Genomic DNA, 27,648 nt, shown 5'->3' with positions numbered 1-27,648 from the left:
TAAACAAGTACATATTAAAGTCTTCTACAGACATATTTCCAGAAAGAACTAATCAAAACTGTAGTAATAATGAAAACAAAAAACCTTAAAATTATACTATAATTTATGTAATATACAATTTTTATGTGTTATGAATCTATATAGATTAAACTTCATAAAAGTAATACCTTATGCACATAATTTAGTGAAGAGATGGTGGGTTAAACTAAACAAAATAAAATTTCAATGAAAGGTGCTCATTCAAGCTGTTATTCTATTACTTCTATATGAAGGAAAGTTAGATATTGTGTAATAATGTTTGGGAATTTAATTTCTACTTAAAATATTTTAAAAAAACAAACAAAGTATTCAACTTGTGTCCATCCACCTCTCTGAATTTCACCAGAAAATTGAGGTCATGGGAAAAATACACCAATTAGACAATTGAGAGATGAGAAAATATAACATCAACACTGAGAATAGGCCATCAGAATCACAGGAGCCATAGCTGGCAAAAATATTTAAATTAATTCCAGAGCGAGAAGTTGCTGAAGGCTGAGTGTCTGATATCTTCAGATCTTGGGCCTGCTCTTGTATAGTCTTTAGACTGCAACGGTTTTATTAGAACTTCACAAGGTTCTTACTGATGAGACTGGAGAGTGGAGACAAAAACCCTTGTGATCATCTTGGGGGTGGGGTGGGATGGGGGTAAGGGGAGATGGGGAGAGAAAAGTGTGAAGGAGAGGATGGGGGGAACTTGGGGAAACGGGATGATTGGACCATTATCCCTCTTTATTTGAGCATGTATACCAACGATGGCCACAACTTCTAATAAATATGTGATTACTGAGTCAGCCTTTTCTGAGCTTAAAGCAGTTGTCCACTGAAAACCAGAATAATTGTCAATGGTGTGGTGCACATATTTTAATTTTCCAAATTCTGCAAATTGGAACACATCTATCTGCCAGATTTAATTTCTTTGAGTATCCTTTGGGTTAATTCCTGCAGGCAGTGGTGTTTGGTTATAGAAACAGCAAATAGAAAATCTCTTTATAATCTCCTTAGCTTGTTTCCATGTAATAGAAAACTCTTTCTTTAAACCTTTGCCATTGACATGATGTTTCTTATGGAATTCTGAGGCCTTTAACACACTTCCAATTAGTAATTGATCAATTTCTGCATTATCTCAGCCCAGACATGGGGCTAGCTTGGTCGTGCCTCAATGGGGTGATGTGACATAGTTTGTTGACCCCCCAATGGGAAGGAAGCCTTACCCTCTCTGAGGAGCCAAAGTTAGGTGGGGTGTGTGGAAGATGAGGGAACCAGAAGGAGGGGAGGGAGGACAAACTGGGATTGGTATGCAAAAAATGAGATAGATAAAATTAAAATGTGTGCAAAAATAAAAAAAAGAGAGAGAGAAAAGCTGACTAGAAACAAGCCAAGCTAAATCTGGGGATTCATAAGTAATAATAAACCTCTGTGTATTAACTTGCAGTTGGGTGCCATCCCCCAAAAGAGTAAAGAGTAAAATAAAAACAAACTACATTTTGTTGTGATAATTGTGTGGTTTTAGAGACATGAGCTTGTGTTCAAGGAAGATGTAAGCTCTTCATTTAATGTAGGCTAGCCTCAAACTCTTGGTCCTTCTTGCCTCTGCCTCCTAAGTATACAGCATATGTACGTCCTACCAGTTCATGGGGTTACTTTTTTTTATTTCCCCAAAGACTGGCACAATTTTATCTTCTATCCAGCATGTTCTCATGATGAAAATTAGACAAAGTCTATTCATACTTGAAACCCTGTCTCCACTACCTGAAACTAAGAATGGCTTTTACCCTTATTCCAATGCATAGAATATTACACAACACTAACAGTATGTAGAATGGCACCATTTATGGCCATTAATTTGTAAACAACACCCATTCTCCTGATTTCTAAAGTATTACTTTTCTCAAAGACTCTCATGTTTTTGACCACATGAAGGACTCCATATTTTCTAAAAGGCTTAAACATAGCAGGCACCTCTCCTCTTCTTCTTTGTGTTTGTCATTTTAGAGAATTATTGCAAAATGATGACAACATTTTTTTTCTATTTTGATTTTTCAGTGTTCTGGATCTATGACTCTTCATTTAGATGCACAGTTTGCAATGATGTTTCCCCCATTCTGTGGGTTGTCTCTTCACTTAATTAATCAGTCATTCCCTTTATTGCACAGTGACTTTGAATTGGCTGAGCATCGCTACTATTTCCTGAGGAACAAAATCCTCTTCAGAGGTCCTTACCTATGCCAGTATCTTGAGTTTTCCCTGTGTTTCCCTCTAACAGTTTCAACTTGGAAGTTCTTACCTGAAGGCCTTTACTGAATTAAGGATGGCTTTTGTGCTGGGTAAGAGCTGAAGGTCTGGTTTCATTCTTGTACATGTAAGAGCTCCACTGCTGGTTGTGTCAGAAAGCCTAGGCTGAAAGGGAATGGATACAGGACCAAGCATCTGCCCTCATAGAAAGCCATCCATCATTTGTTGTCTGCAAAGAATTATAGAAGGCAGGCTGTGGTTGTAACGGCATATACTAAGGCCATTACGTCAACATAAGATGTTTGCAGAGACAAGAATGACCTGTCTAATTTCAAACAACAGAAGAACACAGGAAGTTACTTCCCAATGCCATTTCTGGAGGAAGTACACCTGCAGCTTATAGGTAGCTCCTACCTAAAGAATCACATTAAATTTTTAGATTTTCACTATTGAATATTTGTTATACACTTAACCACCTGAAAAACCAAAATAAACATTCTTAAGAGTTGATACAGTGTCCTGAAAAGAGTGTAGGGAAATAATCAGAAAATAGAAAGCCAAAGAAAAGGGGACTGGGCAGCTGAGGCAGAAGCCTGTTCCTCCCAGAGAAACCTGTTTGTATGGAACTGATTCACTTTGATGGTGGCCTCCTATCATTCACTGGATTGCGGGTGCGGCCATGTCACTTTCTGAAGGAACAGAAACCAGCAAATGAGCCATAATAAGTACTGGCAAGATTTACCTCCACCAGTGGTAGCGCGCCTGTGTATCTTCCCACAAGTAGCATGAGTGTAGGCTGAGAGACTCAGTAAACAAAATAACCGGAAGTAGCCTAGAGTGGTCACTTCCTCTTAGGTCTTTTCGGAGTTCCCTGCGAGGACTGCGCGTGTGCGTGGAGTGCGGTCGTTGGAAGTGTGGGTGTCCGCGAGCGCACTTCTGTTCCTGCGTGCGGTTGTCCCGGGTCTCCGAGGTGCAGCGAGCCTTAGGAGAGTGGCGGCGAACTGGGAGGACGCTGGGAAGCCTCGCGCCGGTTTGTGCTACAGGTGGGGAACGGCCCGTTTCATTCTGTTCATTTGTCACTTCCCAGTGTGCTTTCCTGTGGGATTTCACCCCGGTCGGGGCAGAGGGTTCAGTGAGTGTGGGAGCAGGATCCTGGAGATTCTGGGTGAGTTCCCGAGGTGGCCTGTGACCCGCCCCGGTCGTGCTTGGTTTGGGAGTCAGACTGGTGGGGCGGCTTGGGCAGCGCTGGAGCCTGGGACCGGTGCTTGTGAAGGCGCAACTTATGGTACGGTAATGTTTGAGAAGCTTGTAACTGAAGCCCTGACTCCGAGCCAAACACGGGCCTGAGAGGGGAGAAAAAGTCCAAGCGGTAAGTAAAAATGGGAAAATGAGTTTATTTACGTGTAAACTGGGACACAGTATCCGTCATCCATGTCAGCCTAAACACCATAAGCTATAGATTCCTTCTACTGAAAAGAAAGAAGTCAATGAAAGAGAGTAGATACGGGTATGTTTAAGTGGCACCTGTGACCAAGTATTCTGATAAGTTCCTTTCCCTGTATTGTATTTTCTATATGGAACTGGAGCTGAATACAGAAAAAAATGATTTTTAAAAACTAATCCTAATTTATTTCCTATTGCCAGTTTCCATAACTACTGGAGTCCTCTGCAGATGCGTGGCTGGGTCAGTAGTTTGGCTTGTGCCTGGGACCTGTAGATGTAATAAGGATTAGTTAGGCAGAAAGGCACTCCAGAGTGGATTTAGGGCAGAAGCTTAAGTTTCTGCACCCAAACAGGCAAGAGCCAGCCTCAACTAGTATGCCTATTGTCGAGTTTGGTGAAGATGAAAAGCAGAGGGAGCCTAGAAATGGCTCAGCAGGGCTGGGTTCTCAGCACGCACACCCAGCGGTGGCTTTGAACTGGCAGGAGCTACAGTTCCTTCTGGCCGCCTGGGTACTGCGTGCATGTGCTTGTGATGAACAGACACACAGACAGGCAAAAAACCACCCATATACAAATTGAGAAAAAAAAATGGAATTGTAAGAATAAATCTTTAAAAATTTTTTTTCTCTATTCCCCAGTGAGCTGCTTTCTCCAACTGAGTTCCACCTGATTTTTTTTTTAGAGGAAAAAAAGAAAAACAAAGGCTGAGAGTTCATACATTGGTTACATTAGCCAGAAGAAGCCTTAAATTGCCCTAGTGGGCCAATGTCTGTCTCTGGTATACTGACTTGAGGCTTAGGTTTAGAAATTAAGAGTTATGTCCTGCAGGTTGTGGTGGTACATGACTGACTTGTAATCCTTTCTTAAAATTATTACTTTATAAATAATACCAATCAAAATTTCCACTTACTCCCCTCCTTCCACTTCTCTCCAGCTGCCCCCACACCCTTTACCCTTCCCCTCCAGTCCTGAGAGGGGCGAGCTACCCTGCGCTGTGGGAAGTCCAAGGTCCTCCCCCCTACATCCAGGTTTAGGAAGGTGTGCATCCAAATAGAGATCCCATCGTCAGACAGAGATAGAGACAGAGACCCACATCAGAGCACTGGACTGAGCTCCCAAGGTCTAGTTGAAGAGCGGAAGGAGGTATAATATGAGCAAGGAAGTCAGGACTGCCCTGTAATCTTAGCATTCTGGAGGCAGGGGTTGGAGGATCACTTACCTGGAGGCCTGGCTGGGGATGAGATAAGTTAGTAATTAGAGTAGAGTAGAAGTCAGAACCAACGTGATGAAGACATGCACAATGCTTCTCAGTAAAAGCAGGTGTGTGTGTATGTGTGTGTTTTGTTATTTTTCGAGTGTTTCATTTTTAAGGTTTATTTTTAATAAGAGTGACTGCTTGTATATAGGTACACCAACTGTGTTCATAGTGCCCAGAGAAGCCCCGAAGAGGGAATCTGATACCCAGGGATTAGAGTTACATGAGGCTGTGAGCCTCATGTGAGTCCTGAACCTTGGACCTCTGCTAAAGCAGCAAGTGTTTTTCCCCTCCTTCTCTCTCCCTTCCTTTTTCTTTCCTGTCTCTCCTTTGAAAGGATGTCTCTATGTAATCCTGACTAGCCTGCAACTGTTTGCAAAGCAGTCTGGCCTGAAATATGTCTGTGATTCCACTCTGGAGTGCTGGGATTATAGGCCTACAATTAAAGTTTCGAGAAACTAAAATCTGCACCTATGTTAAAGATTCTTTGAGGCTGATGAACTGGAAAGTACTATTGATTGTAGAGAGTTTGTGTGTTTCAGGTATGGAGTCTAATCATCTTTAGCTGTATTTGTTTCTTCGATATGTATTCAGTATCCATCCCTGTGTTTCACCTGAACAGCCCAGTGATTTCCAATAACTGAGAGGCAAAGGAAGTCACTGGAGAGCATCTGAGGCCCATAATAGAGATTTCCCTACTTTATTATAATGCTCCTATCTCATTGTCCCACCAATGTTAGTTTTATGGTGGTATTGTTTTGGTGTGTATGTATGTGTACCTATTTGTTAGACTGCACCCGCATGGAAATGGGCATGGAAATCAGATGACCATTTCTAGTCTCTTCCTAAAGCCTTCTCTTTCTTATTTTCTGAGAGTGGGTTTCTATATATTTGTGTGTGTGTTTTGTATGATCATATGTGTTTGGGAGCATGTGCATGTATAGGTTATAGGTAGTTCTCTTCTACCATATGTGTCCCAGGCATCAAACTTGTGTTGTTAGGCATGTTGGTAAAGCACCCTCTAAACCATTCTGGTGCTTTCACCAACATACTATAAAAGTACTCTGATTTATGACTTTGTTTTATACTCTTACTAGAAAGATTTCATCAAACTCTTTTGCATTGGCATATGTGTTGAAGTGGGAGCGGCGGGGCTGCGTCCCTGGCACCCAGCCGCCCTCATGGCTTTACCCAAAATAATTACACGGAAACTGTATTCTTTTAAACACTGCCTGGCCCGTTAGTTCCAGCCTCTTATTGGCTAGCTCTTACATTTTGATCTAACCCATTTCTAATATTCTGTGTAGCACCACGAGCTGGCTTACCAGGAAAGATCTTAACCTGCGTCTGTCTGGAGTGAGAGAATCATGGCGACTGCCTCACTCGGCTTCTTTCTCCCAGCATTCTGTTCTGTCTACTCCACCCACCTAAGGGTTGGCCTATCAAATGGGCCTAGGCAGTTTCTTTATTAATTAACCAATGAAAGCAACAGATTAGAAAGAAATCACTCCCATATCATTTCCCCTTTTTCTGTTTAAACAAAAAGGAAGGCTTTCATTTTAACATAGTAAAATTACATATAGCAAAACAGTTTTAAAGCAAGAATTATAGTCATAATATTTATATCTATTTTATCTTTTATCATAACTAAGGAAAACTATAACTAACCATTCTTCAACTCCATCAAAGACTCCAGAAGGATATAATATTACCTAAGTAAATGAGAAGTAAGCAACTTACAAAACTCTAGAAATCATAGAGACATCTCGCTGCCTGGACAGTCACCCAAAGTTCTTCTGTACCGTTGGGGCATCCATCTTCGGCCTACAGGCCCATAGTTTCCAGCAGACATTTCCATGAAGCAGGACATATGGTCTTTGGATAGCCTGATCTGTGCTCCCAGGACATGGTAACACATCTTGGCTCTAGAATAAACTTCATATTGCCGTTGAAGTGAGAATTGTGTTATTACTATAACCAGTCACCAAGTCTGAATGGTAAAAGTAGTTTCTAGAAGCTTGTTTCAGTGATGCTTCCAAGCCAGGCTTGGTGGCACCCATTTGTAGTCCCTGCATTGGGAAGAGGAAGGGTGACCAGGATATCAGAGGCAACCTCTGTTACATAATGAGTTCTAGGCCAGTGACCCAATGACCCTGTCTTAAAAAAAAAAAAAAACAAGAAGAAAGAAGAATGAGGAGGAGGAGGAGGAAGAAGAGAAGAAGAAGAAAGAAGAAGAAAGAAGAAAGAAGAAAGAAGAAAGAAGAAGAAGAAGAAGAAGAAGAAGAAGAAGAAGAAGAAGAAGAAGAAGAAGAAGAAGAAGAAGAAGAAAGCATAAATGCTGCTTCCATGATGGGGTGTATTATGTATTATTTGGACCCTTGTGTTGGGAGTTATTTCATGTTATGTGGAAACTAGGAAATGGCACTTAGGGAACATTTATTGACTGTCAAGGTGATCTGGGGCATGTTAGTGACTGGGAAGCAGTTGTAATCTGGCTGGGTTGTGTTCGATATTTAGAGGTCACTGGAAGTCACTGAACTTAGTGTGTCTAATGTTGTTGGGTGAATCACTAAATGCTACCTTTCAGGTGGACCTCTGTTCTTTTATGTCCCTTCAAGGAATGAAACAGTAGGGTTCTAGGGAGGGATAGGGATCAGTAAATTAGATGGCGGAGAGGATTGGCTAGAAAAAGGCCTTTGGGATTTAAAATTTATGTATGCTTTGCCAGTGGTGAGTTGTTTTTTCAAGGACAAGGTATCTGTATCATGTTCTTAAATTATAATCTTGCTTCTTTATAATAAAGTTTGTGCCAATGCCCAAAGAACCAGTGCTAGCCTAGAGGACCATATATATTATTTTATGCCTCTGAATCTAACTAGCTTGCTTGTCTTGTACTAATTGGTTTGACTAAATATGGCTCCTCCAACTCATTAGAAATTCATACCACCACTCTATATGTATACTGGTCTATGCTCTTACCTGTAGGCATATGTCTGCAATGAAGAGGGCAGAGTTGATATTGGCCTTGACTCATTGTTAATAGTAGTCAAATGGGCCCTAGCTCTCTCCTGAAGCTAGTAGTGGAAATAAACTGGTGGACCTGCCATAGGCACCTCAGCGTTGGTTGTTGGGTACCAAAACTTTAGAGGAGAGGACTCGGTTACCAGATAGAGTTAGACCAAGGCCATTTGAAGAATTCTGTTTCCATGCTGGAGAGTCAAGCTGACTCCTCCACAAAGGTAGTGCTATAGAAGTTAAGGTGGCTTAACTTTTTTTTTTTTTTTTTTTTTTAAATGAAGCAGTGAGGACTTTGCATGACTTTGGGAGAATCACTTGCTGTTTTTATGCCAACCACTTAGGGGTAATTAAGGTAAACCTTGCCAAGTTCAAGAAAAAAAAAATACAGAAAGGGAGAAAGGTAGATGTAGATCAGATAATTGGTATCAACCTTTGTTTACCTAGTCCTTATGGCTGACTACCTCACTATCAACATTAGCTGAACCACTCATTCTTATTGGATTGGACTAACAGAGGGATCCTGCATGACCAACTATGTATAAAACAAAATAAACTCAGTTAAGCTATGGTTCTTAGGACCAACGTTTCCCTCTATAACAGGATAAGTCAATGATTTAACTCAAGATTTTGCGAGATAAGAGTTTCTCTGTAGCTTTGGTGCCTGCCCTGGAACTCACTTTGTTGACCTTACTCTGTAGGCCAGACTGGCCTTGATCTCAGAGAAATCTGCCTGCCTCTGCCTCCTGAGTGCTGGGAATAAAGATGTGGGCCCCCACGACCCAGCTGCTCTAAAGGCTTTTAAGGATAGAATACCTGAATGTATTCTCAGCTGGCTGGAAAGAATTGCCTCTCTAAGCTATAACCAATTAAATACAATCTATAGTATAAGCTGTGTTTGAGTAATATTCTCAGCTTGGTTTCTTGTAACAATTTGAAACAAAGTTTAATGGTAACCATCCACATTAAAAAAAATTCACAAAATTTGTGTAAATTTATTGGGACAGAGTATTGGTATCTGTATAAGCTTTAATATAAAGATGATTGTGTTGGTAGTACTTGAGCTTTTAATAGACTGTATTAAAAATTGTTTTTAGCCTCAAATCCTTTCTTTTTTCAAAACCTAATAACTATATTAAAGTTTGTGTTCAATTACTGATGAATGTCCATTATATACTGATATGGTGTCATTAATGTTAGATGTTCCATGAGTCGTGATGCAACGAACAACATGTTATGACAGGACAATGTAGATTGCTTTAGACAAATTCTTTTTTTTTTTTTTTAACAGAACTTGCCTCAAGTTTATTTGTAAAAACAGTATAAGGTCCTGAACATCTGCAAATACTGTATAGATATTCACACCAATCCATCTGTCTTCACATTGGCAGACTGAGACCTTCTTTATGGGGCCTTCACAGGTGCCTGGACACCTTTGGGAGCCTGCGCTGCAGCTGAGGCTTCTGCCTTGGCTTGAACCTTGGGCTTTGTTTTTTGGAGTTTACGACCCCTGGCCATGTAGCTTCTAATCCGCTTCCAAAGCTTGGGATGAGCGATGAAAGCGAGACCACCTGGGGCTTCATCAGGGCCTTGTTGGCCTCCGCACTCATGGCTTTTGCGTTATTTGCCTGCATCTTCTTCCAGCCTATCTTGTTGTGCTTCTTGGCAAAGCTCATGTTCCTCAGGAACTTGGGGTCGACCCCCTTGAGAGATTTGTATCTTTGTGACCGGGGTTTCTTGATGCCATTTCTGTGCCATTTCCGGGACTGGTTGTGTGTGGTGTGGTTATTGGACTTGGCCATAGCTGGACGTAATTGGCAGCTCCCTCTTTAGACAAATTCAACAGATGCAATCATCAGGCAAAAGCAGCTCTTAATGTATGAAGGCTTGAGTGGCTGGGTATGTGTCCATAGCCTCAGAACCATGGGAAAAAGCAAAGCATCTCCCTCTCCAGTATGTGAAGTTTGGAAGGCGACAAAGCTTCCTCTGGTATTCGTAAGTGGATGTTGATAGTGTGTACAGATGTTTCTAGTGATAGGAGTCAAGCATGTCTTTGTTCAGCTGTATCTATCAACCCTGACTGTTTGTGTTCAATAACCTGGCCTCTCTGTTCAGCTATATACAAAAAGACTGAGCTTTCCTGGTGATATAATTTCTCCATCAGAGAGCCGAGATCACCTATCGTGTATCTGTCTGTTTTTTCCTTATTCCCTTGTTATGTTTCTGGAGACATGCAGGATGTGAAAACAGTAAGGCAATATTCTCTATTCCAGCAGCAAAATATTTGGAGTGTTCAAAATAATTCACTCATTACTTTTCATTAGGATAACATCACCAGTTTATCAAATACTAGAAATTTTCCAATAAGATTTTATAGACAGAAATGAATGTGAACAACAATCAGTAATTGTAACCTATTCTTTGTATATCTGGAAAAAAAATTCAACCTAGTCAGCAGATAACCTAATAATTTTGTACTGGTAAAGTGATTCTTAATCTAACTGAGTAATTGTTTCTCAGTCGCTGAAACCAGGTGTTTTCCAAGTAAATGTGAATTTGACAGTTGTGTTTATGGACAAGGGGAATGTAGCTTTTTTAATGAATAAGTGTATTATATTTCATGATATAATATAAAATGTTGCTCTATGATGGAGAAGCACACACCTTTAATCCCAGCACTGGAGAGGCAGAGACAGGCAGATCTCTGTGAGTTCAAGGACAGCCTGGTCTACAGAGTGAGTTCCAGGACAAAGATACACAGAAACCCTGTCTCAAAAAGCCAAAAGGTAAAAATAAAAGAAACGAATGTTAAAGTAAAGCCACATAGAGATGAAAAATACACAGAGAATCTTGATACTGTATGTTATTGTGCTCTCTTTGAATTGTATGAATGCTGAGGATGGAGCAATAGCTGCTAAAAGATATTTGCTTATAAATGCTGCTGAATTAATCTAAGATAGGTATTTTGAAAATACCTTGACTTCAAAATTGATGTCAAAAGATATGTTACTTTGGAGAAGAGATTTTGCTTTTGTTTCCACAGGAAATGAGAGGCTGTGGATTCATTCTGAGTTAAGAAAAATCAGGTTTGATTAAGGAAGACCACCTAAGAAATCTCCAGTAGAAATAGATGGCCCAGATGTCTGAGTTCTACATCCAGAACAGATTCAGGATGCTGCCTGAGATGATCAAGCCCCACAGGATACTCCACTCAGGACTTGATCATAACTCTAAATTTTATTTAGGTCCCCATAAGATTATCAGCACCCCCAACCAGCTGGAAGTAGCCTGGAATACTATGCCCACATTCCCCGCTAAAATGGACTATGGATATTTTCCTTTGTTTAAAAAAAAAGGGGGGGGGAAGTGGTGCAGGAGAATTGTCTGTATTCTGTCAATCATGTTTTGAATAAATGCTGAGTGGCTAGGCAGGAAGTATAGGTGGGTCAATCAGACAGGAAGTAGAGGCGGGGTGATGAGAGCAGGAGAATTCTGGGAAGGAGGAAGCCCATTCCTCCCAGTCCTGTGTAGATCATGGAAGAAGCAAGATGTGACCTGCCCCGCTGAGAAAAGGTACCGAGCCATGTGGTTACTATCTATAGGAATGATGGGTTGATATAAGTTATAAGACCTAATGCAAAGCCTGAGCTAAGGAGCCAATCAGTTTATAATTAATGCAGACTCTTTGTGTGATTTTTCTCTGGGACTAAACAGCTGAGGGACCTGGTGGGACATAAACCCCAACAAACTGGCCCTCATGCTACACACATCATTAAACTCTGCCCAATTATTTGAACCTCTGTGAAATAAAGATTCATTCTATTCATTCATTCCTATATAATAGGAACAATTATACTGGCACAGAAATGGCATCAAGAAACCCCGGTCACAAAGATACAAATCTCTCAAGGGGGTCGACCCCAAGTTCCTGAGGAACATGAGCTTTGCCAAGAAGCACAACAAGATAGGCCGGAAGAAGATGCAGGTGTTTCCTTAGGGAAGTTTTTTAGAGAACTTAAACCTGAACTAACTGGCATAGTATTGTTCTAAATGGCCATATTTAGTATTACAGGGACATTGAAATGACTATAACAAAGTAAGTCATTGGTTAATCCTCAATCTATATTATAAAATATAGATTTTATGCATGTCATATTTATTCTAAATCTCTTTATAATCCCATAAAATGCATGTTAGTAGTTTTAATTTACCTTTAAATACATTAAACTAAAAAAAATGATTTAAATAGACAACCTCGGATTAGTGTGTGTTTGTGTGTGTGTATGTGTGCATGCATGCCCATATGGTGTTTGCCAATGTGTGTACAAGTACCTGCATACATAGTCTTATAAGAAAGTTTTTAGCCAAAACGCGTAAGAGATGGGGGTTTAACTCCATTGCTGTTTGAAATTTATGGATGAAATCTAATAAAAAGGACAGAAGTTTGATTTGGACCCGTTTTTCTGGTATTTTGGTAATGATGAGAACATGTGAAACTCCAATTTTTCTCTTCCTGTTCGATAGTTCTCTTTTGATCCTTTACACCAATGCTTGCTCTCTCCTGTGTTAAATGTGTCTATTACTGTGATTTAAAAGAAAGTATGAACAAAGAAACTTAAAGGAGGAATGACTTGTTATTTTGGGAGAAAGGAGAGAAGAGTCAGTATGACAGTGGATATACAGAGCCTGAATCAATAAGAAAGAAATTACTGTGACCAAACATCTTAGTTAACATAGGTTTATTTCCCTGCATTTTTTTTTCTGAGTAAGGAGAAGCTTAGGACTGGTGTACTACATCTTGAATGCTGCCACTATACCTCTGCTTGATTATCCAAAGTGATGGGTCTTTTTTCTCACTCCTTGTACTGTGTGCTGCTCTTTCTTCTTTTTCTTTCTTTCTTTCTTTCTTTCTTTCTTTCTTTCTTTCTTTCTTTCTTTCTTTCTTTCTTTCTTTCTTCTTCTTCTTCTTCTTCTTCTTCTTCTTCTTCTTCTTCTTCTTCTTCTTCTTCTTCTTCTTCTTCTTCTTCTCCTCCTCCTCCTCCTCCTCCTCCTCCTCCTCCTTCTCCTCATCCTCTCCTCCTCCTCCTCCTCTCCTCCTCCTCCTCTTCTTCTTCTTCCTTATTCTTCTTGCAGGAACTTGGGTGAAAAGTTGGACTTTGGGGGGTTTATTTCTTTATGCTGGATGTGCCTCTTCTGGAGAATTCCATAGCCAACAATGTTGGAGTTGTTTATATTTAAATCTCTTGAGGGATGTTTTCAATTTCTGCTTTCATTTCTAACTTAAGGAATTTTTTATGCACTGGTATGCTACTGATCACTTAAAATTCAATGGATATATGTCATTTGTAGTAATTTTGAAGTGAACTCTGAAATTTAAATTTCACAGTGCAGGATCCATACAACCTGTATTCTGCATCCTGAGATACATGGAATACAGCCTGGATTTTATGAAACACCTTACCTCAGTGGAAGACAGAAACAGGAAATTAGAAAAGCTTGAGCATTCCCTTTAAATATTAAAGGAATGGTTGAGTAGTTACTGCCCAATATCTGAAGAAAATGAAGACAAACTGAGTATGTGTGAGGTCTGAAATGGAGTACAGTGTCACTTCCCAGTATTGTGCAGTGCATTCTTGGTACAATTGAATTAAGGGATTCTTGTTTTTTAGAGCACACTTATATATGAGAGATTTTTCATTCTTTTATATACGTTAAATTGCCGACAATGACAATGATGTTTGAGGATGGAGTTTAGTTGTCTGTCTTAACGACCAAAGGCATTAGAGCAGTGCATTAGACCACGTTTTGGTCTGAATTTCACCTTCTGTTTCTCATGTCTCTTTTTTACATTAGTGCTTTTGACAGTGCATCCTAGAGAAGCAATGTCATTGTGAAAAGGAAACTTGTAAAAGAATCTGATTATGAGTGTCTCTGCCATGCTGCAGCATCATAGGATTTTAGACTGGGATGTGGAAACCAGAGTACCTCATTGGAGACAGTTGTGGGACATGGATTTATTCGCTCCCTTTTGGTATCAAACATAACATCTAGATCTTTCAGCCAGTTTGAGAAATAGTTTTAGCTGTTGCTACATCACAAATTTTGTCAGTTATTCTCAAGAGAATGATCAATATTGTTCAAACATCACAGAGAAAAAGAAAGTGAGGAAAAGAGTCCTTAGGGCTTCTGACAGCTGTGCTCAGGCTCCATTGGAAATGCCAACCTGTGTGTGTAATGTATAGCAGGTGATTTCAGTTACCTTCACAGGTCTGCAATATAGGCCTTCCTCTCACTTGCCTACCTAAATACAGAAAGTAATAACCTTGGCTTTTTCTTTCTCTAGGAGCTTTTGAGGAAGCACATCTGCAATGACATAGGGCAGAGTGAGGTCATAGTAATAGGTGTAAAGAGGGTTTGCTGTTTGCCTTCAAATCTAGATTATCATGAGGAAGGTGAAATTTTGAGGTGAAGTTTCCTGAGAATATCAAACAGAAGGTTAATGAGAGATGGCTTGTTTTAAGGTATGCACAGGGATGGGACAGGTTGTTCTTACAGGAATGCTTCATTTGCAGAACCCTCAAGCAGTCACTACTTCCTCACTTTTTATAAGACTTATTTTACACTTTTTCACATGATTGCCAATATCAACTCTTGCACAGAGCATGTCATCTGTTTGCCTCATATATTCTTCAGGATCAATCTCTCCATCATGTATAATCTACAGTGTTTATGAACTTTATGATATGCTCTGCTCAGCATAGGTAAAACTAAATATTCTGTTTAGACAGGTAAAAATTGGGTCAACCTCCTACTCTGCCCGCTCAAAGGTGAGGTACACCCCATATAGAGAAGTTCCCAAGGAACAAGTTACTAACCCCTTCCTTCTCAATTTGTTATAGACCCTACACAGACCCAGAGGACGTTTATCAGACAGGTCAAGAGGCTGCACCCTTACCTGTGTCTGAGACTGCCCACAACTTCCATCCTGGTGACCTTATGTGGGTGAAGAGGATGCTTACCCAAAGCCAGAGGCCAACATAGAAAGGCCCATATCCTGTGATCCTTATCACTTCTACATCAGTGAAGGTTGCCACTGTCACCCTGTGTATCCATCACACCCAACTGGAGGAGACTACAGAAGATAACAGAGATGAGTTGTCACCAGGTCCTCCATCCTTCTAAAAACAAGACTAACATGGACCTGATCATCATAGTTAGCCTATTTTGTTGTTTTGATTATTTTATATGGTTCTCAATATTAACCCTTTAAAATTTATGTCACCTATGTGCTGCAATGTGCTTTCCCCTCTCTTCCCTTGTTTTATGTTTCTCTCCAAGAATGCATGATCTGAAATATTTACAAACTTTCTGAAATAGAGGTGAATGTAGATACTAAGTGCTATAGAGAAAGATGTGGATGATTATTTCTTACCGAGGAGAGACCCACGCCCATTAAATTATCACCTGAGGGTCCGTGGGATCTTTGTAGACAAGTTAAAACATACTCTCTCCCTCCCTCCCAGATCAGAACTTTAGGAAAATATAGATTGATTAATGATAACAGAACAAATTTTGTAGTTAATTATAAATTTCATTCACTTAGTAAAGACTCAGCCAAAGGACACAGAATGAAACAATTTTTATTTCAGGATCCTTTAACTTTCAAGGACGTGGCCATAGACTTTTCCCAGGAGGAGTGGGAATGCCTGAACTCTGCTCAGAGGACTTTGTACTGGGTTGTCATGTTGGAGAATTACAGCAACCTGGTCTCTATGGGTGAGAACAGTTTTCTTTCATAATTTCTACTTCATTCTATGGTTTCTATCAAATATGTTTTCTATTTATATCTGTCTGTTTTCTGAGTCTCAGCTCTGTTCATCCTAGACTGAGGAAGTTGTTAATAGAATCTTTTTAAACCACTGTACCTTATCATGATATTTAGCAAAATCCTTCCTTCAATTCAATAGTACTTTTACATGTATCTGACATTTAGTAGCACATATATGTATCTTTGTTAAAGCTGATTCCACCAGTTGTAATTTTTCTCAGAGTAATTTAAAGGAGAGTAAATATATACAAAAATTAAATGTATCAATATCTGAAAGTCTAAAGCATCTCTTAAAAGGTAACAATTAGGAAGTCTCTTGTGGATCTTCCATTCTAGTCCCTTATCCACTGGCTAAAAAACTGTTTGAAACCCGACCAGAGTAAACATAATGTAAGGAGATTGTCATTTGTCTCTTCTAATGCACAGGCCTTCCTATATCAAAACCAGAACGAGTCATCTGTCTTGAACCAAACAAAGAATCCTCAATTACAGGCATAGAGGAGGCAAAAGGCATAGAATCAGGTAAGTTGGAATGAAACATCATCTCCTGTGGTGAATTTAAAGCAAATAACAATACTGACTTGCAGAGGTATTAGCCCATTTCCTCATTAGAAATGATGTTTAATGCATCCAGAATGTAGTATACAGTGGAATTACATTGTTTTTAATCTCATTTCATCTAAATAATGTTGAGGTAATATCTACTTTTTCAAAATCAGTGTGGCACTGTTTTTTAGGGTTATTGTGTGTTCTTCTACATGGTGCATTTGCATGCTGCACCATACACTACTAGCCAGTATTGCTAGATTCATTTACTTGTTTTTTGTTTGTTTGATTGATTGGTTGGGGTTTTTTGTTGTTTTTTTTAGAATTTTGTAAAATACATATTTTTCTTATGTTTTCTCCTCTCTCACTGTTTTCCTATCCACTTCTCTTCAGCCACACTAACCCAACAACATGGTTTCTTTTTTATATGCACTCTGTTTCTCAAAAATGAAAACAAAACAAGACTGAAAAAAATCACAAAAGGCCAAAGATCTGGATTTTTGTTGGCCATATGCTTCTGAACATGAGGCATACTAAGAAATGTGGTTGATATAACATCTCCATTCCATTGAAGGATACTGATTTTTCCCTCTCCCAGAATCTGTGGACTTTAAATAGGTGCTTGGCTAGGGGTATGAGATTGTGCCTTCTTTCTCTACTCCTCCTCACTGGGAGTTTCTCTGTCTTGAGCTTGTGTAAATCTTGTGCATGCTGTCACAGTCTTGGTGAGTATAATATATTCAATAGTCCTGTTATATCTGGAAAATGCCTTTTCTTTAGTTATCCATGACCTCTGGCCTTTACAGTTGTTCTGCCTTCTCATATATATCATATATAAGCCCTAAAGATATATATCTGCATAAGGATTTCCGCCCAGGCAGGTGGGAAATTACCACATCAAAGATGGAGTCAACAATGCCCTACAGCTAATCACCATGTGGGGCAGAGGGAGCACAGGAACAAACAGAATGTTTTAGCTGGCTGACCAGAAACTGTCCTCAAGATGAACCCCAGGAACAAGGGTAGTTCGGGCCCTACACTGTTCTATTGTGAATCTAATTTTTTACCGTCCAGGAGCACTTTTGATTTGTGCCTTTAAATTGCTGAGCACTTAAGAATCTAAGCTGTGACATTCCTAGGTCAAAGACAGGTACTGTGGTCTTGCCCAGCCCAGTCCAACATGGCGGAGCCGCTTGTGACTCTGAATCAGTTGCTTGCGCCTCTGGGGGGGGGCTGCTCTGGATGTTGGCTTCACATCTTTCCAACTTCAAAACGGGGGATGTACCATTTTCTACTAGCTCTGGTGCCACCAAGTAGGAGCTGCATTCAGCACTTTAACTCTTGAGACTGAGCGTGAGGCACATAAACTCTTTCTTTTTGAGTTACAGCCAAATCTACTATGCAGAACACTGCACAGCCTGGAAACGTCTCTGTGTATGGCGGCTGGAATCCGCCATGCTCTCCCACCTGCCTAAGCGTGATCCTGCTGTCTGCCCAGGTGCAGGCGGGGAGCGCTGAGCCATTGGCATGGTCTCAGAGTACTTTCTTTCTGATCTCTAGCGGGAACACAAACATCCAGTCCCATAAAAGCCATTGAAATGCTTTAAAGTCAGAGTTTGCACTGGCGGCACAGCCCCAGGAAGCCACATTTTAAAATGACACAACTTTTTTTCTGCTGCTATTGCTGAAACAGGAAATCTCTGTACGGCATGTCCTAGCAAACAGCAAAAAAGCTGTGTTATACTCTCTCTCCTTTTTTTAAAGCCCTCTCAGATTTTTAAGTGGATTTAGTCCATCACTTTGGAGCACCAATTGTAGAAGGTACAGCGGGCTACGTTCGACAGAAAGTTTAAGCCAATTAGCCATGCCACATAACTGTAACTAATATCTTTAGGATTGACAGCTTGGGTTCAATTATAGGCCACTGTTTACTCAGATGTCTTGATTTGAGAGCCATGTCAATGAAATGGGGTAAGGAGGTTCGATCGTGGTGGATTTCTAAGGGACAGTGGCCCTTAGAATTGGGGGTGTGAGTCATGCATAGAATCACAGTTTGCCAAATCTGTCTTTTTGTGGGCCTGAAGGTGATCAAAGAAAACTCTTATTGGCAGTAATTAGGACACCACCCATATCCTCCAGGATGTCTCTGTTCCAGAGTTTTCTTGGTACCATAGAAATGAGAGGGTGAGTGACTCCCTTGTTGCCATCAAGGTCTTTCCAATGGACTGAATGGGTGGTAAGTTTTTTTTATCTTATTGGCCTCCTACTCCACTAATTGGAGGGCCATCTCTAAATTTCCAATGGGGAAAGATAAGTGCCTTCATTTCTCATGATATGGTGATGTCTGTACCCATGTTCACCAAGCCTCTAACAGCTTGTCCATCAAGATAGATGGTCAGCATTGGGGAGCATGAAGAAAACGGACAGTGTGCAATTGATTTTTAGATTGTCAGAGCTTCCTCTTAATGGTGCGGCTAAGGAGTGCCCTACCTGGAGTTTAAAGGGGCAGGTGCTTCATCAGGCTATGATCTGCAATCCTTTTCCTAATAAAATCCCTTATTACATCTGGATCTTAGGTTTTGCTCAGTGGCCATCACACCACAGATGGCCTGCTTTGCCGCATCCCCAGCAAGATCTATCTACTTGTGGACCCTTGAGTGTGTGTCCAACAGGCATGCTGCCTGTCCACAAGGAAGACATCTAGGGAAGTGGTGAGGACAGTGATGGGTCCATTACTGGGGTCAAGATCTTTTGTGGCCAGTTCTCACTTGCGAATATCCTTATTGAGGACTGCTGCAACTGCATTGCATGGGGGGACAGTAAGGCCTTCCCAAATCAATTGTCTGAGTAATAGTTCCCTAGTGGGGCCAAGGTCTACTCTCCACTACACTACCTGAGACATTAGACACCTTCCGGATAAGGGAGAGTCCTTCTGTTGGGGTGCAATCTAGGACTGATTAATAGCTTTCCGTCCCAGGTTGACTGGAAAGGCTTCTGCTGGCCTTTGAGGCCTGAGATGACTGGGGGGTGGTGGTGGGGGCACAGGGACTGTAGTGGCTAGGGCTCATGCCATAGTGTGAGGGAGTTTTCATCATCAGGGGCAGGTGGACATTGAAGCACTTCCCTCCAAGAGTGCCTCAGGAGAAGTGCTGTTCCCCACAGCTGGAACGGAGCTGACAGGGAAGTGGCTTTTGCAGTCCTAACTGTGGTTGTGCTCTCCTTAGCATTTTTTCTTGCAGGACTTCAGCTTCCTGTCTTCTCATTGGATGCCAAAGAGAGATCAGTCATGGAAGGGGGGTGGGTAGGGTGATTAAGAAGTTACCCGTTTTGAGGGAGACAGCAGGTGAGTAACAGAGAGATGATGGCAGTCAACAGGGGTGGAAAATTTTGTCGGACCTTCATGTTTTAGGCTTAGTCAGGGACTTCCTTGGTTTTTAGGTCATGGCTGTTTTCCAGAATGGTATCTCTGCATGAGAGATGTTGTTTGTCAGCCAAACCTTTGCTCCACCTCCTTGGGGGTCAGCCCTTATGTGGAGGTGCTTTGTGAACTGAAACAAAAAATGCGTCTTCCTAACCATACTGGCAGAAAAACATGACAGACATCAACAAAGGAAAGAAATGGGGTCTCAACATTTTACCAAAAACCACACAATATTGATGGAGCTCCTGACTGAAATACACCATCTTGGGGGTGCTGTCCATTGCCATAAGTGAGAGGGAGACAACTAGAACCTGTTCAAGTGCCAGATGTTGCAGGGTCTTAGAGACTCCTTTGGGGGTGAGATTGAGAAGGCACCCTATCAATGACATAGAGACCAGGGGTCAAGTAAAAGGCAAACAGCAGACTCATTTATTCAGCAGTGAGGAGAGCCTTGTAGTTCCTCCTCCCAGCACCCTGTTTGCATACCAGTCCACTGACATCCTGTAGTCACCCTTCATTGGCTAGGCACGATCAGGGTCTCTGACAGTGCCTGCTGTTAGGCACTCAGGTTGGCTCATCTTTCGGCCTTGTAGGCCTTATCTTCCTACCATTCTCATTTTACTCACAGTTTTATTAGTTTCCAATGATATATCTGTTGTAATTTTAGTACTTTTTCTAATCATACAGTCATATTTTAAACTTTTATTACTATACCAGTAATCACTCTTGGGACCGATAATCAAAAAGCATAAAAACAGCCGGGCGGTGGTGGCGCACGCCTTTAATCCCAGCACTTGGGAGGCAGAGGCAGGCGGATCTCTGTGAGTTCGAGACCAGCCTGGTCTACAAGAGCTAGTTCCAGGACAGGCTCCAAAACCACAGAGAAACCCTGTCTCGAAAAACATAAAAAAAAAAAAAAAAAAAAAGCATATAAACAATCTAAACAATCCTTACCATGACAGACAACATCTTACTGTCTATTCCAGGAATAACATTTATCCCCTGTGACCAAAAGAAGAAAAAAAAAGCATTTGGAGTCTGTATTGACAAACTGAGTATCATATTTGGGGGTCCATAGTATTGTGTCCTTTTGTCACCACAAGTCAAGATCTTCTTCCTCTTGGGTTGTCTCCTCTTGATATGCTTGTTGTCAGTCTTCATGTGCTTTGTCTGCTGGTTTCCAGGATGCAGTCCTGGTTGAATGCATCAGAGTAGGTACGAACTGGGACTTTGATTTCCTGGAAAGAAGCAGTATAACCTCTCCTGAATGTTAGCAGGACATCTTATTCTTTCTTTTGATTAGTTTCTTGAGTTTTACAGTTTTAATATACTTTAAGCTCTATCTTTTTTAATGCCAAATACTTTGGGGCAACAGAAAAATAACTAACCTTTAAAGTAAAAACATTTAAAGTTGAGATAGTTGGATATACCATAGTATGTGCTGATTTAGGTGACTGTATACCCTTTATTTTTAAAATTTGCTGTTTAAATATTTGATGGTGTCATGTTGTTCTATAATAGCTTGATTATGTGGAATATGAAGGATTATAGTAACATTATTAATATCACATACATTGTTTAAAGTGTTTGCTAGTATAAACAAGATGATTATAAATTTTTACTTGTAATAAGAGTCCTAGAAAGGAAAAGTTACATACTAAATTATTAATGGCTTCAAAGTTGTTACACTGCTAGGAACAGAAGCAACAATTATATTAGAAAAAGTATGCACTGTTACATGAACATATTTTAAACATCAAATTCTGAGATATGAGTACTATCTGCCAAATGGTATGTTAGATTTTAAACCTTGATGATTAGTTCCATCAGTAGAGGGCAGTAATTTGAAGAAACAAGAAGGTAAAGAAGTTCGTCAGATTTTTAAGAGACTGTAAAAGAAAGTATTAAGGGCAAGAAATAGGTCAGTACATCAGCTTGAGTATTAGATGAGAATTAAGTATTAACAAACTTGGAAACTTAGAATAAGTATGAATGTAAGTTATGAAACAACTCTTGAGACCATTGTCTTATAGATGCCTGAAAGAGGAGAGAAATAATTGTGAAATAACATTGTTAGTGTGGGTGGATGTAAGTCTTGAAGTTTCTAGGAAAGAAATACTTTGAACACAGTGTGCAGAGTCAAAATATTCAATAACTGAGAAACATCTAAGAAAAGCTGATTGATTATAGTATGTTCAGACTGTTGAGCTGTATAGTCAGGTGTGGATTTCTTATTTTTTGTGGAAGATGTAGAATTTATATATAAAATACAAGCTCCTTGTCCTTTTGAAGAGCCATCTGTAAGAACAATCTCTAGACTTTTTAAGACATAATTTTATATGTTATTCATGGCATATCTTCAAAAAGTCTTGAAAGACCTTGCTGATAATGGTTATCTATAGATTCTGAGCAAAAATGTGCCATTACTTCCCGTCAGTGTGAAACAATCAGCCTGCAATTATTTAATTGGCTCAATGATTTGTTTTGGCTCTGTACCAATAAGTTGTCCTTCTTATCATTATCCAATCTATGATTTCTTTTGTGAGGCCAGAACGGATTCCATTTTGATCCTGGGACCTTGTGGGACTTTGAACTTCACCCCCAACCGTGAGAAAAGCCAGGGGTTGCTAGCCCCCTTTGCAGGGAAGTATTAGCTAATGGGAAAAATCCAGGTCACACAAAACTACTGACATGATGCTGACCACCTAACTTCCCCTATCAGTTGAGTAACAAGGGACCAATCAGATAAGTTTTCAAGCAGCCCCTGTGGTTAGCAAAGGGTCAGCAGATATCCTGAGGACATGACCACGGGACAGTTGTTATGAGTGAACAACCCGCCCTAGGCAATGACAGCCTATTAGAGAATAACAGCTAAGCTTTACCTAACCTTTAGACAATTGTGATAAGTAATTCTGTATTTTGAGATTGTAATCTTGTGGTGGTCTTGTGATTTTTGTCTTTATAAACCCCTTACAAAATTACTGGGTCCTTCTCCCTCTTCTGCTGTGTCGTGTCAGACTGTGAGGCAGGAGAGCCACCTATCCCTGGTGTTTAGGCACAGACCTGCTTACTGCTACACTGATCCCAGGTTATGCCAGTCTCTACTCAGATCACACATGAGGGTGAACCCCAAATGCCTGACCCAGCAACCACAGGGAAGCCTGAGCAGCCATAGGGTCCAGTCAGCCTGTGGTGTCAAGATGTGTACAGCAGAAGATGTTTTTCATTTTACAGTCCTTCCTAAAGGGTCCAAGCAATGTGTTGTTCACATCCAGATTGCAAAATAATTATCCAAAATTTATTCCCCTTTACATGGGCTCTTTTTATATTGCTTCCTGTGCACTTGTAGTTTTCACTATCAGTGGTTTTTTGTTCCAGAAACCAAAGAATGAATTTTACAGTTATTTGTATGAAGTTGGAGAGCTGTTGTTCTGAGTATTTTGCTCCTCTGAGTCTTAACAAACCTCTTAGTATTTGTAGGAAATACTTTGCCTCAAGGATTAAGAAGAACCCATACTGTTTAACTCTTATTTACCTTTGTGAGACATTGGATGGTGGAACCAAATTCATAACCTCTACTTTTATTTAACATTTTTTATTATCTTCTGAGGGTCCAGTTCTACATTTTGGGTTCAAGTTACAGATGCCTCTGCAACTACCAATGCCAGGAGATTAATGATCCAGGGAAGCAAGACGGCAGTATGGGTCAACCTGACTAATTAGCTGGTGTTGATTTGAACTTTGGGAACCTGGCCCTGAATAGTTTATATTAGACATGTTTAAGCACAGCAAAAATTTGTCTTTTACACTACAAAATCAATGCCAGCCTTTCCATTTATTACAAGTTACATGTTTCCATACGATATCCTCCTGTAATCCTCAAGTTTGGCACACTTGTTTCCTGACAGCAGAACTGAAGTTTGGGTAGCACCATCTTGCTACAGTTCCCGTACTGATTTCCCATTTTTATTATGTTTTTATATTATTTTCATGTAAGGTCTCAAAGTGAGATAATGATTTGCTTTTCTTTCTTCTAGCCCTGTGGTGCTTTCATAACAAGGAGCTGTTCAAAACAGAGAACAAACAAGAATTTGTCAAGAGAGAAGGATCAGGACAATTTGAAAGTAATAACCTCAGAAAGTTACATGTAAGGAAATTCTGGGAATGTACAGGTGACAATGAAGAGCATGAATTATATGTTGATGGCTATGATCTTTATGCAACACTCACTGCTGACATTCCTAACAGAGGAGATCGAGAAACTTCACCTTCTCCTGACATGGCTCACCCTGGGTCACTTTCACATTCACAGTGGGAGCCTCTTCTAGGAAAATGTTCACATCAGTTTTTGAAACATTACCTTACTCTACAGAGAAATGTGAATACACTGGGAAGTGACATATGTGGTTATAGATCAGAATGTTTGAGATATTTTTTATATAGTATGGGAATAAGCACTACTTCAACACTTTGTGAGGAAAAGAGAGTTAATAATACAGAAAAACACATACAGTGTTTTCAGTGTGAAAAATGTTTGACTCCAAATTCTTTACAACTTCCTGAGCAATTAAATCTACTTTGTGACAAGTTCTGCCATTTAGATCAACATAAGAATGCGTCTATCAATCCAGCGAGGCTTGAATGCCAGTTTACAGGTAATGACTCATGGGCCAAGTATAATCATCATGTAACTCTTAATGATGGTCAAATAAGTAATTGTTTCCTGGAGAATTGTTACAAAAATGGTAGATGTATGGATGTCTCTTGTCAGTGCACACTATCCCCTTTCCACCAGCAGGACCAAAGCCAAGAGAATTTATCCAAAAATAAGCAGCAGGATGAAATTTTAAAGGGGTCATCAAATTGCCCTTGTACTGAAACTAGGATTACAGGAGAATTTTACAGACACGAATGTGATAAGTACAGTAAAGTCTCAGTTGAATCATCTAACATAGAGAAGGATAATATAAATGATAGTAGAAGAAAACCATGCCTGTTTATTGAAAGTAATAATTCCTTCAATTTCCATTTAAATGTCCAAAATGAGTCAATCCATACTAGAGAAAAACCTCAGAAATATGAAGTATACAGACCAGAGTTTACCCCTCCTTCAAATTTTACAGGGCCTTCAAGATTCTTTGTTGGTCAAAAATATAAGAAATCTGGGAAATGCTCCAGATCTTCAGGCCTCAGGATTAAGATGCTTCCTAGTGGAGAAAAAGCATGCAAATTTACAGAATGTGGAAAGTCCTTTTCCCAGTTCTCAGGCCTTAAAAAGCATTATACAAACCATACTGAGGAGAAACGTTACAAATGTAAAGTATGTGAAAGGACTTTTTGCACAGGATCATATCTACAAATTCATCATAGAATCCATACTGGAGAAAAACCATACAGATGTAAAGAATGTGGCAAGTCCTTTACTCATGCTTCTTCTCTTCAAGTTCATTACAGAGTGCATACTGGAGAAAAACCTTACAAATGTACAGATTGTGGAAGGTCCTTTACCCTGCGCACACATCTTCAGAACCACCACAGAGTCCATACTGGAGAGAAACCTTACAAATGTAAAGAATGTGGAAAGTTATTTGCCAAAGGATCAAATCTTCAAGATCACCAGAGAATTCATACTGGAGAGAAACCTTACAAATGTACAGATTGTGGCAAGTCCTTTACCCTGCGCACACATCTTCAGAACCACCACAGAGTCCATACTGGAGAGAAACCTTACAAATGTAAAGAATGTGGGAAGTCCTTCGCCAAAGGATCAAACCTTCGAGCTCATCACAGAATACATACTGGAGAGAAACCTTACAATTGTACAGATTGTGGCAAATCCTTTACAAACAGCTCAAGTCTGCGAAAACATCACAGAACCCATACTGGAGAGAAATCTTACAAATGTAAAGAGTGTGGCAAGTCCTTTGCTTGGGGTGCCTATCTTAAAACTCACTATGAAATACATGGTAGAAAGAAACCTTATAAATGTAATGAATGTGGCAAGTGTTTTGCTGAGGGCTCAGCTCTTGAAACCCACCACAGACTCCATACTGGAGAGAAACCTTTCATATGTACAGATTGTGGTAAGTCCTATTCCTTTAGCTCATCTCTTCGAAGACATCGCAAGACCCATACAGGAGAGAAATCTTATAAATGTAAAGACTGTGGCAAGTCCTTTTCTCAGGACTCACAACTTCAGACTCACCAAAGAATACATAGGAGACTGAAACCTTACAAATGTGAAGAATGTATAAAGTCTTTTACCAAAAGATCGTATCTTCAAGCTCATTGCAGAATCCATACTGGAGAGAAACCATTCAAATGTAAAGAATGTGGCAAATCCTTTACCAGGGACTCAACTCTTCAAGTTCATCATAGAATCCACACTGGAGAGAAACCTTACAAATGTACAGATTGTGGCAAGACCTTTACCCAGCACTCACATCTCCAAAGCCACTACAGAATCCATACAGGAGAAAAACCTTACAAATGCAAAGACTATGACAAGTCTTTTGCTGTGGGCTCAACTCTTCAAAAACATCAAAAAATCCATTCATGAGGAAATCTTTATAAATGTTCAAATTCCATTACCTGGTTTTCAAACCCTTTTATTTATTTATTTTACTTTTTTGGTTTTTGAGACAGAGTTTGAAGCCTGTCATGGAACTAGCTCTTATAGATCAGACTGGCCTTGAACTCATAGAGATCCTCTGCCTCCTGAGTGCTGAGATTAAAGGTGTGTGCCACAACTGCCTGACTCTGGTTTTCAAATCTTAAGTATCACCATGGAATCCATAGTGGACACAAACCTTAGAGATGTAAAGAGTGTTTGAAATCCATTACCACAACTCTAAATTTAGAACACATAAGATTTAGGTAAGAGACAGATTCAAGTGTAATGCTAACCCACTGTTCACCCAAGAAAAATGATCTTTAACATGAGTAGAATAGATGGAAACTTCTAACTAATGTTCAAACCTTAACATCAGAGAGTAACACCAGGAAATTCTACACTTGTATAAATTTGAAAGCATTTTATCCAGAAATAAACCTTATATTCATTCTTGTATTTTGAATGTAAATGACTCTGACAGGCACATAGGGAGTGACAGTATTAAGTGTTGTGGCCTTGTGGGAAGAAGTGTATCACTGTTTCAAATGCTCCAGGTTGGCTCAGTGTCACTCTTCCTGCTGCCTGCCGATATGAATGTAGAACTCAGCTACCTCTCTACCATAGTACTGCCCATGTTTCCTGTCATGATGATAATGAACAATACCCCTGGAAATGTAAGCCATCCCCAATTAAATGTTTTCCTTTATAAGAGTTACTGTGCTCACTGTGTCTCTTCACAGCAATAAAAATTCCACCTAAGTCATCCACTAAGCAATTACTTTGAAAATAGGCGGTATATGTTCTAATGTTCATATAGAAGTAAGTCTGAAATCAATTGTTAATGGTATAGAACTTATAATTTAAGGCATAAAAACTTGTACCAGAATAAGATTTCTGGTAACTATCTAAAATCAAACTTGCATTTTTTTGTATATTTGAGTTGAACACTGTATTTTCATTTGTAGCATATATTTCAGTGTAAAGATTAGTGTGTTGATAGTATTTGATCTTTAATTATATGTTACAGATTGTTTATGACATTAAATTGACTCTTGTCTATATTCCTAATTAGTAAATTAAAATATTTACTGCTGCTTTGGGTTATAAATGTTTTATACTGGAAAGGTAGCATTAATGTTAGCTGTAACATGAGTGATAATTCATACAGAAACTTTTCATCATAAAAGAAACAATGAGAAAGTAGATGCTTGTGGTGATATTTTGTTTGTGCTCAAATAAAATTTGCCTGAAAA

At 39.8% G+C, this 27,648-nt stretch overlaps 1 protein-coding gene and 1 pseudogene across 2 annotated transcripts; one reads left to right on the top strand and one right to left on the bottom strand.

Moving 5' to 3' along the window:
• Positions 1-3,164: 3,164 nt before the first annotated feature.
• Positions 3,165-27,335, top strand: LOC130870392 (zinc finger protein 420-like). Of its 2 annotated transcripts, XM_057763107.1 has the most exons (5): positions 3,165-3,317; positions 14,887-15,152; positions 15,637-15,763; positions 16,242-16,337; positions 23,820-27,335. In XM_057763107.1, exons 2-5 carry the CDS (start codon positions 15,138-15,140, stop codon positions 26,339-26,341), a joined length of 2,760 nt encoding a protein of 919 aa, XP_057619090.1. In that variant the 5' UTR covers positions 3,165-3,317; positions 14,887-15,137; the 3' UTR covers positions 26,342-27,335. The 2 variants fall into 2 exon arrangements, with proteins under 2 accessions (XP_057619090.1, XP_057619089.1); XM_057763106.1 differs by lacking the exons at positions 3,165-3,317; positions 14,887-15,152 and having other exon boundaries at positions 15,555-15,763.
• On the bottom strand, positions 9,392-9,789 carry LOC130870417 (60S ribosomal protein L29-like; annotated as a pseudogene).
• Positions 27,336-27,648: the final 313 nt, after the last annotated feature.

The sequence above is a fragment of the Chionomys nivalis genome, chromosome 2 (genome assembly GCF_950005125.1).
Source record: "Chionomys nivalis chromosome 2, mChiNiv1.1, whole genome shotgun sequence".
NCBI classification, from domain to species: domain Eukaryota; kingdom Metazoa; phylum Chordata; class Mammalia; order Rodentia; family Cricetidae; genus Chionomys; species Chionomys nivalis.
Note: the sequence above shows the minus strand (reverse complement) of the source record. Positions and strands in the feature narration are given on the sequence as shown.